This window comes from Ochotona curzoniae, unplaced genomic scaffold, assembly GCF_017591425.1.
Source record: "Ochotona curzoniae isolate NIBS_2020 unplaced genomic scaffold, NIBS_Ocur_1.0 scaffold_2453, whole genome shotgun sequence".
Taxonomy (NCBI): Eukaryota; Metazoa; Chordata; class Mammalia; order Lagomorpha; family Ochotonidae; genus Ochotona; species Ochotona curzoniae.
The window spans coordinates 32,417,563-32,435,472 of record NW_024467094.1 but is presented as its reverse complement, the minus strand read 5'-3'; the positions used below and the strand labels follow the sequence as shown (position 1 = coordinate 32,435,472).

Sequence of the window (17,910 nt, the reverse complement as noted above, 5' to 3'; positions counted from 1 at the left end):
CCAGCCCCCCGCAGCCACAGCACTCAGCTGCCTCGGTGGTTTTCAAGTCCTTGTGTCTGATCCTACCCAGGTTTTGCTTGCTAGAGATCAAAGTCCATGTGTGTGTCCCTGGGGACTTGCAAACCCTTGTGTTGCCCACCTAGAAACTTCCTCAGTCCCAAACCTGCCTCGTGTACCACTTACACTTGAAATGTGGTAGAGGGGCCAGCATTGTGGTATGGTGTATAAATCCAGTACTTTCAGGACTCTTACCCCAGATAGGCACCAGTTCGAGTCCTGGCTGCTCCATTTCTGATCCACTTCCCTGCTATAATGCACCTGGGAAAGTAGTAGAAGATGGCCCAAATGTTCGGGTTGCTGCTACCCCCCATGGGAGGTCCTGAAGAACTCTCAGGCTCCTGGCTTCAGCCTGGCCCAGCCTTGGCTGATGTGGCTCTTTAGGAGTGAAGCAGCAAATGAGAACTCTCTCTCTCTCTTTCTCTATAACTTTGCCTTCCAAATCAAAATCTTTAAGGGGAAAAATGGTGGCAGAGAGGAGAGTGTGAACAAGACTGAATGTGGGGAGCGGGGAACAGAGAGGCACCATAATAGATGCACACAACTAGCAGAGGAGAGAATTCATCAATTATGTCCATGTTGCAGATGTGGCTGAAGAAGCCAAGTCACACGCTCAACACCCGGAGGTAGCCTCGGCCAGGGTGCAGGGCACAGGGCACAGAGGCCAATGCTTCCTCCAAGCCAGGGTTCCCAGCCTCCCAGTCCTACCCTCCCTCTACCTCTCCCACAAAACACCGCGACTCCAGCAGGCGGCGCTGTGCGCCAGACGCCGGCGCCCGCGTGGGCGGCGCGCGGGGAAACCCGCGAGGTGGAGCCGCCAGGGCGGCACGCGTGGGGGCGTGGCCTCGTCTGGAAGGGGGCGTGTCTCGGCGCCAGGCCCCTCCCGATGGGCGTGTCTCCAAGACTCTCCCCGAGAGACACGCGTGGGCCGCTCCCCGGTGCGAGGCAGGCTGCCGAGGGGGGTGCGGGTGTCGGCCGGGCCCCTCCCCGTGCGGGGCCACGTGGCGGGCTCAGCCCGCGGGGAAGAGCCTGACCCGTGGGGAGCTGCCGGCAGTGAGGCGGCGGCGGCGGCGAGCGGGAGGCCAGCGGGCGGGCGCATGGGGCGCCCCCTCCGGCCCGGCCGCGCTGAACGCTCCCTGGCGCCGCACCTCGGACCCGCGACCCGGGGCCATGCCGGTCATGAAGGGGTTACTGGCCCCCCAAAACACTTTCCTGGACACCATCGCCACCCGCTTTGACGGCACGCGTGAGTGGGGCAGAGGCTGGGGCTGCAGCTTTGGAGCTCGGGGCCAAGTCTCCGGGATGTGGTGAAGAGAGAGTTGAGGGTCCAGGACGGCCTGCAAGCCGTGGCTGAGGCGCGGGGCAGGGCGGAGGAGGGGAGAGGGAAGGAGAGGGGTCCCCCTGAGGGCTCGGGTAGGGGGTGTGACTCGAGACACAAGAGGCTTCCCTCCTCAGGGCCGGGGGAGGGGGCGGGCATCCGAGGCAAGAGTGGGACGAAGAGGCCGAGCGTCCTAGGGCTTGCACCTGCACCCTCCCCACCCAGGGAAAGAAATCAGGAAAACTGGATTTGGCGGGACCCAGCTGGGATTGGGGTCCCGAGACCCCACACTGCGGGTGAGGCGGGGCGGCGGAGGGAACTCGGGCTCGCCCACCGGGGCTCCCGCGCGGGTCCCAGTTCAGCACCTTGGACAGCCGCTGGCTCCCTCCCTGCCTCCTCTCCCGCCATTCCCTCTGCCCACTGTGGTGCAGAAATCCCCTCCCGCCCCCCTGGGGAGCCTGGGGCCAGGAGCAGTATACCCCAGGGGCGGAAACCGAGCCAAGGGGCCCTCCTCGCCTCTCCACCCTCCCTCTAACACACACACACACACACACACACACACACACACACACACACACACACACACACCTCCTTGTTTCCATAGCACCCATCACCAGGGCAACCAGGGCCCTGGGATGGGAAAAGGAGGCTGCGCCCAGGGCCTAGAGCCACCCAGCACCCTGATGTGTATCCCCTCCCCAGCCACCCTTACTGAGTGCCCCAGAACCGACTGTATCTCAGGCCCCCTTGTCAGGGTGAGCGTGCCTCCCCAGGGGTCCTCAGCACCTCCCATTGGAGCTGGAGCCAGCTCAGGGGTCACACGGTGCCTTCTCCTGGGTGACTTTGAGCCCTGTGGACTGATTCCCTGAAAATAGCTAAAGGAATAGGAAAAGGTGGGCCTTGCCTCAGACGCTGAGAACCAGGAGCAGCATTTTACAGGGTACATCACCCCCACACTAAGGAGATGCGTGAGTGAGGGTTCTGCAGCTGTGAGACCAGCAGAATCTTGGCTTGCTGTGCATCAGGACAGCGCAATGGTGGGGCACATGGTAGGGAGTCTTCTCACCTTCTCCAAGCCCTGATTCCTGTTGCCAGGATATGTGTGCCCCAGGTGAACTGATGTAACTCTTGCCACCATGCCAGGACGGTGTGTTATGCCCCACTTGGCTGAGAAGGAGGCTAAGGGCCAGAAGGGCTGGTTAACTTGCCTAAAGCTATGCAGTCCTCAAGTGGCAGGACAGGGGCTTTGGGGCCCAATGCAAAAAAAAAAAAAAAAAAAAAAACAGCCTGGTATGATGGCTCAATGGCTTAATCCTCACCCCACGAGTGCCAGGATCCCATACGAGCTGGTTTGTGCCCCAACTGCTCCACTTCCATCCAATTCCTGACTGTGGCCTGGGAAGGCAATTGAGGACAGCCCAAAACCTTGGGACCCTGCACCCATGTCAGAGACCCAGAAGAAGCTTCTGGCTCCTGGCTTTGGATCAGCTCAGCTCTAACTGTTGTGGTTACTCGGGGAGTGAACCAGCAGATGGTTCTCTCTATCTCTCCTTCTCTCTGTAAATCTAATCTACCTTTAAAAAATAAATAAGTAAATCTTTATATCTGAAAGGCAGAGTTAGAGAGAGGGAGAGAAAGAGTATGAGATCTTCCATCTGCTAGTTCACTCGCCTAGTGGGTCCATGCAGGTCTTCTATGGAGTGGCAGGGGCTCAAGCACTTGGGTCATCCTCTGCTGCTTTCCAAGCATTGCTAGATCTGAAGTGGGGCAGCAGGACTCGAACCAGCACTCACAAGGGATGCTGGTGTTACCGCGGCAGCCTAACTTACTGTGCCACGATGCTGGCTCAGGCCCATCTCCAAGCGTGCTGTATTGACTTCGCCAGCCAGGCTTCATGGACTGGCAGTTGGGAGATGGTTTACAAAGTCTCCGGGGGCTTAGGTTCTTCCTGCAATTTCCCATGCCTTGGGTCCTTTTCCCTTGATCATCTCCTCTCTCATTCCAGAATATTCCCAAGGGGTCAGGAAATCTGCCAATGCCTGAGAAAGTTCCCGCTGGGACCACATCTTGGAGAAAGTGCTGTCTACTTGCTAGTTCTCCTCCTGGCCTTATCTTGACCTAGCCCTCTCCCTCCACAGACAGCAACTTCCTGCTGGCCAACGCACAGGGCCCACGGGGCTTTCCCATCGTCTATTGCTCCGACGGCTTCTGCGAGCTCACGGGCTACGGCCGCACCGAGGTCATGCAGAAGACCTGCAGCTGCCGCTTCCTCTACGGCCCAGAGACCAGCGAGCCGGCCCTGCAGCGGCTGCACAAGGCCCTGGAGGGCCAGCAGGAGCACCGCGCTGAAATCTGTTTCTACCGCAAGGATGGTGAGGGGTCCTACAGCCCTGCCTGCACCCCAGAGTCTGCTGCCCCTCCCATGCTACCGCAAAAACTGGCTGTGTGACGGAGGACCCCCCCAGCCCTCTCTGGCCACCGATTTCTGTCTCCCAGACCTGTCTGGAAAATGAAGGCATCAGGCTGGTAGATTCTGGGGGTCTTTCCAGCTGCCAAGCCCCCTGGGCCTGCCCAGCAAACCCCCCCCTCCCCTGCCCAGGTTGCTCACTGCCTCCTGCCTTTCTCACGGCTGCAGGCTCCGCCTTCTGGTGCCTCCTGGACATGATGCCCATCAAGAATGAGATGGGGGATGTTGTGCTGTTCCTCTTCTCCTTCAAGGACATCACTCACACAGGAGGCCCAGGACTTGGCACCCCAGGAGGCCATGGGGACAGTAACCACGGTAACCGCAAGGCTGGGCAGGCAACATGGGAATCGCCAGAGGTCCTTGGCCAAGGTCACATGGGGCCTCTCCCCACCTGGCTACAGCGTGAGCCGACCTCCACATCCTCTGTTGCCCACAGAAAACTCCCATGGTCGGAGGGGAGCTGGCTCGAAACTGCAGTCCGCCAGGAGGCAGGGTCGCACTGTTTTCCACCGGCTCACTGGCCACTTTGGCCGTAGGACACAGGCAGGCATGAAGACCAATAACGTGAGTCCCAGTCCTGTCCTGGCATCCCCTGAGTCCTCCTGCTGCCTAGGCCGGGGCCACCTCTGCTGCTGCTGCTGCTCCCCCATTCCTCCTGGGCCTTCCTCCTGCCTACTGGCTGCCAGCCACTGGTTTGCTCCCCTCCATGTCCTTCCACAACTCCTACCAGCCCAATCTCCCTTGCTACTGCAGTTGATTGACATATTGACATCGCTCTGCTCTGATGCTGGCACGAGGGCGGGGCCCTGGAAACAGTGTCACACCACCCACATCAAGGTTATACGGGGTTGTGCTGTGCTCCTGGGGAGAAAACCCCACCCCTGTGAAGGGCCCAGCCTTTAGCCCCATGCACTCCCTCCTAGGACTCTGCCACAGCCAGAGGATGGAGAATTCCACCCTCTGCAGGGGAGGGTCGGTCAGCTTCGCCTTCCCGTGGGAAACATGTACCCACCCAGCAAGACCCCTAAGACCCAGGAAGGACTTGACAGAGAAGTCAGTAACCCCTGAAGCTAGGCTGTGTGCCTGATGTATCATAATTTTTTAGTACTTTGGGGGTCAATAAACTCCCCAAACATGTGATTGGATCATCAGGGGGCCTGGGCAGGAAGTCATGCAGGAAGGAAAACATGGCAGTGCCAGCCTCAACTCCCTCTCCCTCACCTTCTGCCTCCTCTCCCCTCGCAGTGCCCGCTTCCCACTTTGCTCTTCTGCTGCTTCTCCCTCCCCCACCCCCACCAAGCTGTGACTCCTCTGTCCCCCAAGTGTCCCCAATGGCCACCCCTCTCCCCTTAGAACGTGTTTGAGCCAAAGCCATCAGTGCCTGAGTACAAAGTGGCCTCCGTGGGGGGGTCCCGCTGCCTCCTCCTCCACTACAGCGTCCCCAAGGCCATCTGGGACGGCCTCATCCTGCTCGCCACCTTCTACGTCGCGGTCACCGTGCCCTACAACGTCTGCTTCGCGGAGGACGACGACAGCCCCATCACCTCCCGACACACTCTCGTCAGCGACATCGCTGTGGAGATGCTCTTCATCTTGGGTCAGACTCTTTGCCTCCCCACTGCCCGGTGACCTCGGGTGACCTTCTCAGCCAAGCCCCACTCCCTGCTTGGCCTGCCGCACCCAGGCGGTTCAAGCCCATCCCGGCCTGTGTGCCCCAGGCCCCTTCAGCCTGCATCCTTATGCCCTTTCTCCCTGAGGTCAAACCAGCCACACTGACCCTCTCTCTCCCACAACTTCCTCCTCTTCCGTAGCTTGTCCAGTTTCAGGGCCCTTTGGATTGAGTCTCCAGGCCCCTCCCGCCACCAGTAACAGCCTCTTGCACCCCCAGATATCATCCTGAATTTCCGCACCACCTACGTGTCCCAGTCTGGCCAGGTCATCTCTGCCCCTCGTTCCATTGGCCTCCACTACTTGGCCACCTGGTTCTTCGTCGACCTTATTGCTGCCCTGCCCTTTGACCTGCTTTATGTCTTCAACATCACTGTGGTGAGTGACTCCCTGTCACCCCAGATCCCACCATGCAACCTCACCTCTCCCATGAAGGGGCTGAGCACCCAGACCAAAGCCTTTCCCCTTAGTCTGCACCTGCTGTAGGTGTGGCCTTGGGCTAGGTGCTGGGAGGGACCCGAGAGTGTTTGTGCCCGAGAGCTGGGCGCACGATGTCTGAGGGAAGCTGAGACAAATGCAAAGCTAACTATGGCTACCAAGGCAGAGTTGGTCTGGCGCCAAGCGAGTGGTACTTTTCACATTTTTATTTAACAAACAACTGATGAGCATTTGGCTGGCTGCAAAGCACTCTGTGGGGCATGGTCACTGCAGAGGAAAGACACGAGGGGGCCTCAGCTGGCGAGCAGCAGGGACTGGGACAGGGAGAACCTCAGCAAAGGAGAAGGGGAGTGGCAGGTGCAGCCCAGGTATCACCACCTGGGCGCAGTGCTGCAACATGAGCCTGTACTGAGAGGACCTGAGAGCAGGCCAGTGCTGGAGAGGCCATGGTACCCCAGTGGGGCCAAGGCTGGGTTGGGGTGAAGGATGTGGGAGCAGAGCTGGACCTCCAGTGGGGAGGAACTTTGGAGGGAGATGGGACATTGCAGGGAGCACTGTTATGTCAAGATGAGGAGGGAGAGAGTGTGCTTGTGTGTTGCTAGGAGAGGGTTGGATTCGGAGGGAGAGGAAGCCAGGACCTATGTCCTTGCAGTTCCCTGGGGACTTTCTGGAGGCGCCTGAATGGTCTGCCCTGGACCTGGACAGCAGAGTTCAAGTTCAGGGCGAGGCAGACCCATCCTGTGTCCCCAGACCCCCTCAGCTGTGAGAGGGGAGGTGGAGAGAGGCTTCCTTGTGTGTTCTCCCTGCCGCTCTCAGCTATAGCAGGAAACCACCTACACGCAGCCAGATTTAACTAGCCGCCGACGGGCTGCGGGCCTTGGCTCCTGCCTGTTCACACGTGTGTGCACACTCACACACACGTGCAGGTGTGTCCATCTGTCCTCTGGCCAGCATGAGCGCAGCCCTTCACTCCTCCATGTGGGGTGGGGAGTGCCCCCTCCTGCCCACAGGGGTGTCAGGTGGACAGAGGCTGTTCTTGGGGGAGAGGGGACACTATGGCAGCCCTTTTCTTTTGCTTCCCATGGGCCTTTGAAAGTACTTGATGGTCACTGCGCTCCTCCAGTCATATCATCACATGGGAGCCTTGCAGTAATCCCGCAGGGAAGGTTCTCGCATCCTTTCTCAGAGGTAGTTGCAGAGGCTCAGCGAGGTTAAGTGGTTTGCTGAACATCACACAGCTAGCAGTGGCATACAAGAGATTAATAGCAGATCTCCCGGTCCTAGTCTAGCTTTCTTTCTAACATATCCCCCTGCCTGCCAGGTAAGCAGATCACCTGAGTGAATGGTCTGATTTAGGAGGTGATGAGAGGCCAGATGGGAGGCTGGGGGGAGGCAGAGCAGACTCAGAGGATGAGCAGGCTCTGGCCGAGCTGTGGGCTTGAGGACAGGGCCTGTCACATTCGAGGTCAAAGAGAATGAGTGGGGCCTGGTGCTGGATGCACCCCAGCTGGGACTGCCGGTTCAAGTCCTAATTGTTTCAGCTCCTTGCTGATGCACCTGGGAAGGTAGCAGGGGTGTCCTAAGGGCTTGTGTGCCTACCCCGAGTAACATACAGGTATGGAGCTCCTGGCTCCAGGCTTCAACTGGCCTTGCCCCAGCCACTGCAGCTATTTGGGAGGTGAACCAATGGATATAAGATCTCTCTCTCTGTATTATTCTGCCTTTAATTACATTTGTTTTCTAAGGGGGGGGGGAGAAAGAAAGGAGACTGAGAAGAGGTACCTAAGGGTGAGGTGGGGGGTCCCTGAAGGATTAGAGTTTGGAGCCAGGAGCTCTGGGAGCTACGGGGCAGGGCTCCACTAAGCCCTGAACGGGGGTCTTTGCAGAGAAATCAGCACCTTCTCTCTGGCTCCTTCCCCTGAAAGTGGACTAAATGCCGAGGTGGTTTAGCAGCAGTATGTACTCTAAGCTATGGGGCAGGGTATAGCCCTGTGGTCCCCTGCAGGACTTGGGAGTGGTCGTGGGGACCTTCCCCCCAGGCTCCTCAGGCAGGTGCTGCCCCCAGACACATACCTGATTCATCCCACCAAGAGCAGTATGATGGAAACAGTGGTCGGGGCTGTGTGGCGAAACCTCATAGGGTCCTGGCCTGCTCTGCTTAAACCCTCAGGCCCTGGCACAGGCTCTGCTCTTTTGCCCATTGGGGGGTTCCCAGAGGGGAGGGTCCCAGCTTCTTGCATGCCTCAGACCCCTTGCCTGTTCCCATCTCCACTCTGATGCTCCACGTCTCATGCCATGGCCTGCAGCACAGGTGCTGCTGTCACCAATGAACAGCTCTTGTCCCTAGCTGACTGTGTTAAGGCCTCTAAGCAAGCATCTTTCCCTGTCCCCTCCTAGCTCCCCCATCACAGCATGGCACCAAGCCCGAGGGTGGCACCAGTCAGCCCAGATGGACTCCTAGCTCCTCCTTTCCTTGGTCTAGGACCTTGAGTAAGCCACTGGCCTCTGGGTGTCTTATTTTATTCTTCTGCAAATGATTGGGAAGGATGATGATTTTTTATTCTCTTTCTGAGGACTGCAATTGCTTAAGGAGGGACAGGTGGGGGCGGGGACACTTTCTCAGGACAGCAGCTATGTCTGTGTCAGCCTCCCCTGGCTCCCTGGACTCTAGGGTGTCTGGTGGAAGGGTCCAGAGGTGTATCTACCTGCTGCCAGCCTGCCCGGCCTTTCTCCCGCAGACCTCGCTGGTGCACCTGCTGAAGACAGTGCGGCTGCTGCGGTTGTTGCGGCTGCTGCAGAAGCTGGAGCGGTACTCGCAGTGCAGCGCGGTGGTGCTCACGCTGCTCATGTCTGTCTTTGCCCTCCTTGCCCACTGGATGGCCTGCATCTGGTACGTCATCGGGCGCCGGGAGATGGAAGCCCATGATCCGCTGCTCTGGGACATCGGTGAGCCACCGACCCCAGACTTTGCTCCCATCCTTTCCCCCTAGTGGATGCCACGGCAGGGGGGGGGGGGGGACCTGGAGGAGAAGCCAGACCAGGTGCGTCAAGTGCAGCAGCACTGTGATGGGGGAGGCGTGCTGGGGGCAGATGGAAGCCACCTACAAAGGCTCAGGAGCCTCATGGGTCCTCTCCCTGCCCCCTCAATCCCTCCTTCTCTAAAAGCCCAGAGGCCAGGAAGACCAGGGCCTCTAATATCCCCCCAGCAAGGCAGCTCAGCCTTCAGACACTGTCCTCACCCCATCCCCTCCTCTATCCCACACCTAGCCCAGCCCATCCATGCCATCTCTCCTATGGCACTGGTGGTAGCTTCTCAGCCCCACCCACCCACCTCCTCCCTGCAGCCCAGCTGACCTGCCTCACTCTGCCTGACCGCTCTCATTGCTGACTCTCCCTTCACACACACACAGGGTACACCCTGGGCCCTCTGGGTCCCGCCTCCTCCACTTCTCCCATGCTCCCTGCAAGCTGGCCGCACTGGTCTGTCTGCTGCACGTAGGCCATGCTCTCCTCTTCCCTGAAGTCCCCCCTCTTGTATCTGCCTTCCCTTCTTCACCTAGGTGCCTTTTCTGATCCTTACACTCTCAAGTCACTTGGCCTTGTCCTCAGGAAGCCGCACGGCCACCCTGCTTCAGTGGACTGACTCTCCCTGGCCTGTTAGGACTCCTAGCAGTGATTTTCAGTAACTCACCTCCCACATGCAATGACTTGTCTCCGGACTTGGGGCCCCTCCAGGCTATAAATCTGCCCCAGGGCAGGGGAGGTGCTCGGGAGGCACACAGTCCCATAGGAGGATCCAAGGGAGCTGGCAGCTTTGGTGCTGCAACTGTAACCAAGCCCAGCACAGCGCTGTGCTGCTCCCACTTGTGATAACTGGTGCCTGCCTGCAGACCCGAACTGGTGCCTGCCTGCAGACCCGACCTCGCCTAAGTCAATACTGACCCAAGGTCGAGGGTGGGGGCAACTCTGGGGACCCAAGCTGCACACGCCTCCAAAGTCAGGGCCTCCTCTTCCCTGCTTCCTTCCTCTTTGGCAGGCTGGTTGCACGAGCTGGGCAAGCGGCTGGAGGTGCCCTATGTGAACGGCTCGGCCGGAGGCCCCAGCCGGCGCAGCGCCTACATCGCAGCACTCTACTTCACGCTCAGCAGCCTCACCAGCGTGGGTTTCGGCAACGTGTGTGCCAACACGGACGCTGAGAAGATCTTCTCCATCTGCACCATGCTCATAGGCGGTGAGGCAGGGGGCCCAGGACGCCTGCAGTGTGCATGGGGGAAACGGGGACCCGTCCATCCGTGGCGCCCATTAAATCCGGGGTGAAGGGGCACATTTGCTCTCTGAGGTTTCCTCGCTGCCCACTCTGCTATCCCTGGGGGATGCCACAAACAGGCACAGCCTTTGAGTGAGCTCAAGAACCAGAGGTTGTGATCTAATGGGAGTGGAATGGGGAATTGGTCTCAGGACACCAGGTAGATCCTCGGAGTCCGGGGGCTGTGGGTGGCCCCTGACGCCACGCTCCCCGCAGCGCTGATGCACGCCGTGGTGTTCGGCAACGTGACGGCCATCATCCAGCGCATGTACTCGCGCCGCTCGCTCTACCACAGCCGCATGAAGGACCTCAAGGACTTCATCCGCGTGCACCGCCTGCCGCGGCCGCTCAAGCAGCGCATGCTAGAGTACTTTCAGACCACGTGGGCTGTCAACAGCGGCATCGATTCCAACGAGGTAGTGCGTCAACAAGGTAGTGCGTGGGGTGTGGCAGGGAAGGGAAGAAGAAGCCCACGTGGCCTATGGAGGCCAGGCACTGTCCAACAGAGTCACTCGGCCACCCAAATCCAGTCCCTTTGCCTTTGGGCCTGAGTAAGGGAGCTGAAAGGGCCTCTGTCTTCTCCTCACGCCATTCCCTGAAGCACCTGCTAAGTGCCAACCTCAGGCAGCTTCAAGCGGCTCAGAGATGACCACATAAAGCCTTACCCCCCATGGAGACCCTGGCCAGGCAGCCCTTGTTGTGTCTGGGCTCTGAGGAGCCAAAGAAGGTGGCCCAGAGGAGGGGACATGGTAAAGGACAAAAACAGACTTGGTCAAATAGCAGATGCAAGCCTGGCAGGGTGATGTAGGAAGCTGCAGAGTGCAGTGAGCTCCCTGGGGTTGAAAAGACCCAGTTCCCGCCTCAGGAATGGGACTGGCAGGTGGACAGAAGACCCAGTCCCCGTCCCCAGGGATTGGGCCCGTCAGGTGGACAACAGCAGCCAGGCCAAGGTCAGACAGGCAGAAGTCTTCCTGGAAGCCTTGAACTGGGGATCTCCAAGCAGAGGGTACCTAGTAGCTGGTCTCCACAGAGGCAGTTGAGCACACACTGTAGCCTCTGGTGGACACTGCAGGGGGATGGCCGCAAGGACTTCTTTCCCTTATGCAGTTACTGCGTGACTTCCCGGACGAGCTGAGAGCAGACATTGCCATGCACTTGAATCGGGAGATCCTGCAGTTGCCGCTGTTTGGAGCAGCGAGCAGGGGCTGCCTGCGGGCTCTCTCCCTGCACATCAAGGCTTCGTTTTGTGCTCCGGGCGAGTACCTGCTGCGCCATGGGGATGCTCTGCAGGCCCACTACTATGTGTGCTCCGGCTCTCTCGAGGTGCTCCGGGACAATATGGTGCTGGCCATCCTGGGTGAGGACCCCCACCCTGGAGCCCTCCCCTCTGCAGCCAGGAATGGGGTGCCTTTTGGGGGGTGCTTGGGGTGCCAGTGTCTTGGTCCCTTTGCCCTCTGTCCATCCCCTGTTAGCAATCCCCAGCCTCCCTGGCCATGCCTCCATCCTGGCCTGTGGCTGGATCCCAGCTTGGAGCATGCTCAGTTGTGCCTTCTCCTAACTTTGTTGTCTTCCTCCAACTCCCCTCCCCTCCATTGTTCTTAACCCTCTGGCTGATTCCTTTGGTCTCCCCTCCCTGCTTCATTTTGTCCCATCCATCATCCCCCACCCCAGCTCCATCCACTGCTTCCACAGTCCCCGTTGACTGAGCCCTTGTGCATGCCAACCACTGCCTGCCTCTTCCCTCTTGCCCTGGCTGGCTGACAGGCTCCACCCCTTACACCCTGCAGGGAAGGGGGACCTGATTGGAGCAGACATGCCCGAGGCCGGGCCTGAGCCTCGGGCTGGGGCCCGCTGTGTGCTCAAGACCAGCGCTGACGTGAAGGCGCTGACCTACTGTGGCCTGCAGCAGCTGAGCAGCCGGGGGCTGGCCGAGGTCCTGCGGCTCTACCCCGAGTACAGGACCGCCTTCCGGGCCGGCTTGCTCCGGGATCTCACCTTCAACCTGCGCCAGGGCTGCGACACCAATGTACGCAGGGTTTCCCATTCCAAGGGCCCTTCCTTCCAAACAGACCTCTCGCAACCCCACGCCAGCCCCAGGAAGCTTCATTCCTCAGCCCTGGGCATGTTCTTCCATCGCCCCTTCCCTGCTCAGCAGCTCCCAGCCCCACCCTGTTCAGCCCCCTGGACAACCCGCCCATCCACAAAGGGCACCTCACAGCCTCCCTCCAGACCTCTCCCTTTGCACACAGTCCCTGCCTGGGAGTCCTCTCCTCCCCTCCCCCAGCCCTTTCCGGAGCCCACTCTGTTTTAGGCTCATGACCGAGTCTGTCCTTCGCACTCTAGGCCTTGGTCCCTTGTGACTTTTTCAGATCTGGTGGGGTTACACCTTTTCGCAGTGGGTGGGGTCACCTCCAGAAGAGGGCCCACCTTCTCATTCTTTCCTCCCCACTTCCCTCCTGCTGTTGAGGGCACTGTGAGGGATTGCCCCAGGGCAGGGGGTGGTGGGAATGGATTTGAACCTTCATCTGTCCCCACAGGGTCTTGGGCGCCTCTCCCGATCCCCTCGCCTCTCCCAGGTATCACTGCCTGCCTGGGTCGGGGTGGGGGTGGAGGCGGGAGGCAACGTTCCTGGTTCCTCAGCTCCTGCTGGGAAAGCCACCCCATACAGTGACACCTGCCACCTGCTCTGCCCACAGCCCCACTTGGAAAGCCTTGGCTCCTCCTCAGAGAAGACCCTGCCATCCGTCACAGAAGCCGTGACGGGTGATGAGCCCGGAGCTGGTTCTAGGCCACGCCGGCCCCTCCTGCTGCCCAACCTCAGCCCTGCACAGCCTCGGGGCTCCCTGGTCAGCCTTTTGGGCGAGGAGCTGCCCCCGTTCTCAGCCCTAATCTCCTCTCCTTCCCTGTCCCCATCCCCCTCCCCTGCCCTGGCTGGCCGGGGCCACAGCCCCTCCTCTCAAGGCCCTGTCAGGTGCTCTGCTGCCTGGAAGCCTCCCCAGCTTCTCATTCCCCCACTGGGAACCTTTGGACCTCCGGACCTCAGTCCCCGGTGAGACGCCAGCCTCCTTTACCTCCCGTGCACCCCCACTGGTTTCCAGAACCTTCTCTGGGCTCCCTCCCCAGTCTTCCATTCAGTACTCCTTCTGGGCCCCCTACTTCCAGCCACGCTTTGCAGCTCCATCCTGTTTCGCCTGCTACATTTCCCCAGCTCCCTGGCAATGCTGCCCCCACTCGCCCTTTGCCAGCTGTGCTCTGGCCCCTTCCCTCCCACCCCATCTTCACCCCATGGTGCTGATGTGTACTGCCTGGTCCCCAGGATAGTGGATGGCATTGAGGACTCTGGCAGCACAGCCGAGGCCCCCACCTTCCGGTTCAGCAGACGGCCTGAGCTTCCAAAGGCTCGCTCCCAGGTCCCTCCTGCAGGTAAGAGCCTCATAGTAAACTTGAGCGCACAGCTAGCTACTCATAGTCAGAGCCTATCACATAGTAGGTGCCATGCTTAGAACGCAAGTAGAAGCCAGACTTGGCCCCTGCTCTTGGTGAGCCCTGGGCCTGGTGGTGGGTGAGACACCTGTGGGCACAGGTAAATGGTGTCAGCTGGCCACGACCAGACGAGAACAGGACTCTGGGAGGGTGCCCCAGCCGTGCCTCCTGGGGGAGATGGATGCTGGGTTACAGAGTTTCCTACCTCTTTGTCTCCAGAGCTCCCTCTCCCCTTGTTGTCTGCCTGCCCAGTGCAGGGGTGACCCAGCATCCCCTCCCCTACAGGGACCAAGCCCAGTCGGGAGTTGGCCATGGAAGCTGAAGAAGTCCAGGAGAAAGTCTGCAGGCTGAACCAGGAGGTGGGTGCAGCCACTGGTCTGGGACTTGTGTCCCAGCAGGAAGTGGGTCAGGTTCTGCAGCCAGAGTTCATGGGGCAGACATTTCTGCTTGCTGATGCTTTGGGCAAAGCCCTGAACTAAATGGAAGATGAGCAAAAAACCCATATATTCTCCCCAACGTGGTCAGAAGCAAGGAGAACCTGATAGTGCCGACTGCAGCCCCTGGCATATCACCAGTGCCCAGGACTAGTTGGTTCCCTTCCTCTCAATTGGCTCCAGGGTGCCAACCAGGAAAGCAGACCCAACTGTCTCCACCCCTGTGGTGGCACAGGTTTCTCTTGCCACCAAGCCAGGGTGCTCACCCCAATGGGGCTGGGACAGGAGACAGGGAGGAGGTGAGGACCTAGAGGTAGGCTGCTCATCCTGGCTGGGAGGAGGCTGGGTCCTGTATTCTGAGCTGCTGCCTTTGCCTGCTTGATCTCAAGGGACCTCAGAGCTGTCGCCACAGAGTAGAGCCCCAGGGAGTCACTCAGTGGCTTTTCCTGTACTCTGATATACAGCGGATGGCCCATAGGGGCCAGGTTGAAGAGCATGTCCAGCTTGTCCTCGCTGCAGTCCTTCTAGGCCAGTGGGTCACTATCTTGGCTGTTGGCCTAAACCCACCTGAGAACCCTTCTTACAAAAATACACATTCCAGGGTGCCCCCTGATTGGGAATGTCTGGGGATGGGACCCGGAAATCTGCATTTTGACAAGCATCTTGGTGGACTCTGTGCTCACCAAAGTGTGGACAGCCGCTGACGTGGATGCTGTGGCCTGGGTGATGGAGTCCCTGAGAGTTGGGGCCACACCCCTTGCCCCAAGCTGGTGGCCTCTTCAAGCACCTGTTTCAATATCTTGCAAGAATTGCGGGTATATCTGCAACTGAGCAATATCTACTGTCCCACATTCCTTTTGGAAAGAGCCTGGAGTACTTCTACTTAGGCTCAATGCCCTGCCTTCTTCCCAGGGCAGCAGTGGGAAGAGAGGTGAAAGAGCTCTGCAAACTGTAGAGGGGCGTTCACAGGGTTGCTGATGAAACAGCTTGCTCTGTTCTCCACAGATCTGCCGCCTCAACCAGGAAGTGGCTCAGCTGAGCCGGGAGCTACGCCACATGATGGGGCTGCTGCAGGCCAGACTGGGGGTCCCACGACACATGGCAGGCTCAGCTTGGCCCCCCCAGTTTCCTTGCCACCAGCAGAGGCCAGCCTGTGTGTCTCCATGTAGCTCGCTCCCACCACCTGGCCTCCAAGATACTACGCTGGCTGAAGTCCACTGCTCAGCTGGTGTGGGAGCAGCAGGCATGCTGGCCACGCCCCCGAGACCTTCCATGCTGCCCCCCAGCACCTCAGAACCTGACCCTCTGGGAGTCTCCCTAATGCCAGAGGCCTCTGCCCAATGCCCCGGCTTCTTGAGGCCCAGCTTCCGATCCAGATCTGACACCTTCCACTGACCCTGGCCCCGGGGCCCAGGCCTGTCTGGGGTGGGCATTGCTGCCTGCCGTCTGAGGAGGAGCTGGGCCCCTCGGCCTCCTGCCTGGAGGTCAGCAGCCTCCAGCTGGCCTGGATGGCTCCAGATTCTCTGGACTTTGTAACGAGGCCTGGCTGCCTCTGATCCCAGATCCCGTCATCCGCTTCACCAAACCTCCCTCCATCTCCTCCTCTGTGAGGAGGACTGAGGCCCTGGGATCCAGCCGGCTTGGGATGCACTGTGGTGCCCACAGGGCCCAGGCATGCAGATGAGATGTCCTACTTCCTACCCCAGGACCTGGAGGCAGGTAGAAATTGGGGAACAAAGGGGAGGGGTAAGGGCCTCAGATCCAGCCTGGGAACCAGAGGCTGAGGCAAGACCAGGCAGAATGTTGCCATTTCTAGCCAAGACTCCAGGGATCCCATTCTCTATCTCTTTTAGCAATTCTGAGACCTTGTGGCTCAGCCCCTCGGTCTCTACTGTAGCCTTAGCCTTAGTGGGCGGGCAGTGTCACCTCTGGAGGGCTTGCTTGAGATCCCTCTTGGCCTATGACCAACCTAAGAAGTCAAAGTTCTTAAGCCTCCCATCCTCCAAGCAGAGCAGAGGGGGCTGCCTCCTCCTGCAGCCTACCCCCAGGAAACAAACTCACTGTCCCAGATATATGTATTTTTTTTGGCTCTTTTTATGGCCTCTTCCCTGCCCCCATGTATGAATTGGTTGTCAGTGTTAAACTTCTGAAGTAGTGACACAGAAGTCCATGTATTGCAGTCTCTCTAAATAATTTGGAGGACCCTGCCTGGGCCAGTGTTCCATCTGGCAGTAGCAGGCAGGTGCTGGCCTCTTCCGAGGTGACCTGCAGTCCCCCCCGCCCCACTGTTTCCGATCACCACCTGCCATGCAGCTTTCTGCCCTCATTTTGCACTCTGTGGTATCTGCACTCCCTGCCTTAGAGTACACCCCCATACCCCTGTACCCATTTCTACCTCTGAGCCTGGGTCTCTCAGCATCTCCATGTGTCTCCCTGCAGGCTGTCGTGCAAGGTGGTCCCTTCTGCTACCAGCAACTCAGGATACCCCCAGCAGCACTCCCTGCCCCATACCCCTGCCCCCAGCCTCGACTCAAGCCTCCAGCCCCTCCAACATGGTCTCACTCAGGGCCTGGACATCTCAGAAACCTGCCTTGGTCTCCAGCTTTCCTCCCCTTCTCGACATACCTGGGACTAACTTTTGGATAGTAAATAAACTTTATTTTCATAGTTACTGGCTCGGGCTGTGCCTGGGAATCTATCTGGGAGTCAAGGCCTTAGAGGAGGAGGCAGCCCTGCAGCCGTTCCCTCACCGGCCCCCAGGGGCTCGGCTGCTGTCTCTAGGAAGGGCAGAGGCGCCAAGCAATCCACCTGGCACCACATTCACGCCACCAGGGGCCTCAGGGAGGAGGAAGCAATCTTAATGAGTCTCTACAGGCCTGTTAGGTGCCCTCCTCCAAGCTCACAGTCATAGCCACAGAAACACACGGGTATGTGAGAGGGACCGAGTCCTGGCTACCTGGCTTTCGCTTCTCTGCTGACTGCTGCCAGGAGGAGGGGGCACTATGGGTATCACAAGAAAGAGGAACCAGGGGCCAGCATTGTGATGGAGCATGCTAAGCTGCCACCGGCAGCACTGGCATCCCATGTGAGTACTGGTTTGAGTCCTGGCTGTTCCAGCTCCCATCCAGCTCCCTGTTAATGTGCCTAGGAAAGCAGTGGAAGATGGGCCAAGAGCTTAGATCCCCTGCATCCACACAGGAGACCTGGATGAAGCTCCTGGCTCCTATCTGGTCCAGCCTTGGCCATTGTGGCCATTTGGGAAGCAGCAGATGGAAGATCTCTCTTTCTCTCTCTCTCTCCCTTTATATATAAAATTCTGATTTTTAAATAAATGAATATTTTAAAAAAGAAAAGTAAAGGAGGCATCCTGACTCCCAGGTAGAATGGGACGGAGGCACATTTTTGTGACAGGCTGTCCCAGATAGGCAGAATCTCCAGCTTAGCCTCCAGGTAGGACTGGTGAGGGCCCGTGTCACAGGCACCATGGCCACAGCTGCCACCCGGGTAAGCTTTGAGCCCACAGGAGCTTTGAGCAGTGTCCCTGGAGAGTGAGATAGGGAATGGGGGTGGGAGGGGGAAGGGAGGAGGAGAAGCAGTGGCTCTGAACCTGAGGGAGGAGAAACAAATGTCTCCATGTACCTGAGCGTGGGGGATTCCAGCCTACAGTTAGGGATGGAGCGATCCAGCTCTGCGTTTATTTCCAGTTGGGAGTGGGCGGAGGCCGAGGCTGAGGTGGTCT

General features: G+C 59.1%; 1 protein-coding gene across 1 annotated transcript; it reads left to right on the top strand.

Moving 5' to 3' along the window:
* The first annotated feature begins 1,227 nt into the window (after window positions 1–1,227).
* On the top strand, window positions 1,228–15,566 carry KCNH4 (potassium voltage-gated channel subfamily H member 4). Its single transcript, XM_041001235.1, has 16 exons — window positions 1,228–1,303; window positions 3,514–3,747; window positions 4,011–4,157; window positions 4,279–4,406; window positions 5,196–5,439; window positions 5,731–5,888; window positions 8,687–8,894; window positions 9,985–10,179; window positions 10,471–10,670; window positions 11,362–11,611; window positions 12,042–12,280; window positions 12,792–12,830; window positions 12,951–13,303; window positions 13,571–13,677; window positions 14,023–14,096; window positions 15,177–15,566. The coding sequence occupies exons 1-16, from the start codon at window positions 1,228–1,230 to the stop codon at window positions 15,564–15,566; spliced, it is 3,042 nt and encodes a 1,013-aa protein (XP_040857169.1).
* The last annotated feature ends 2,344 nt before the right edge of the window (window positions 15,567–17,910 follow it).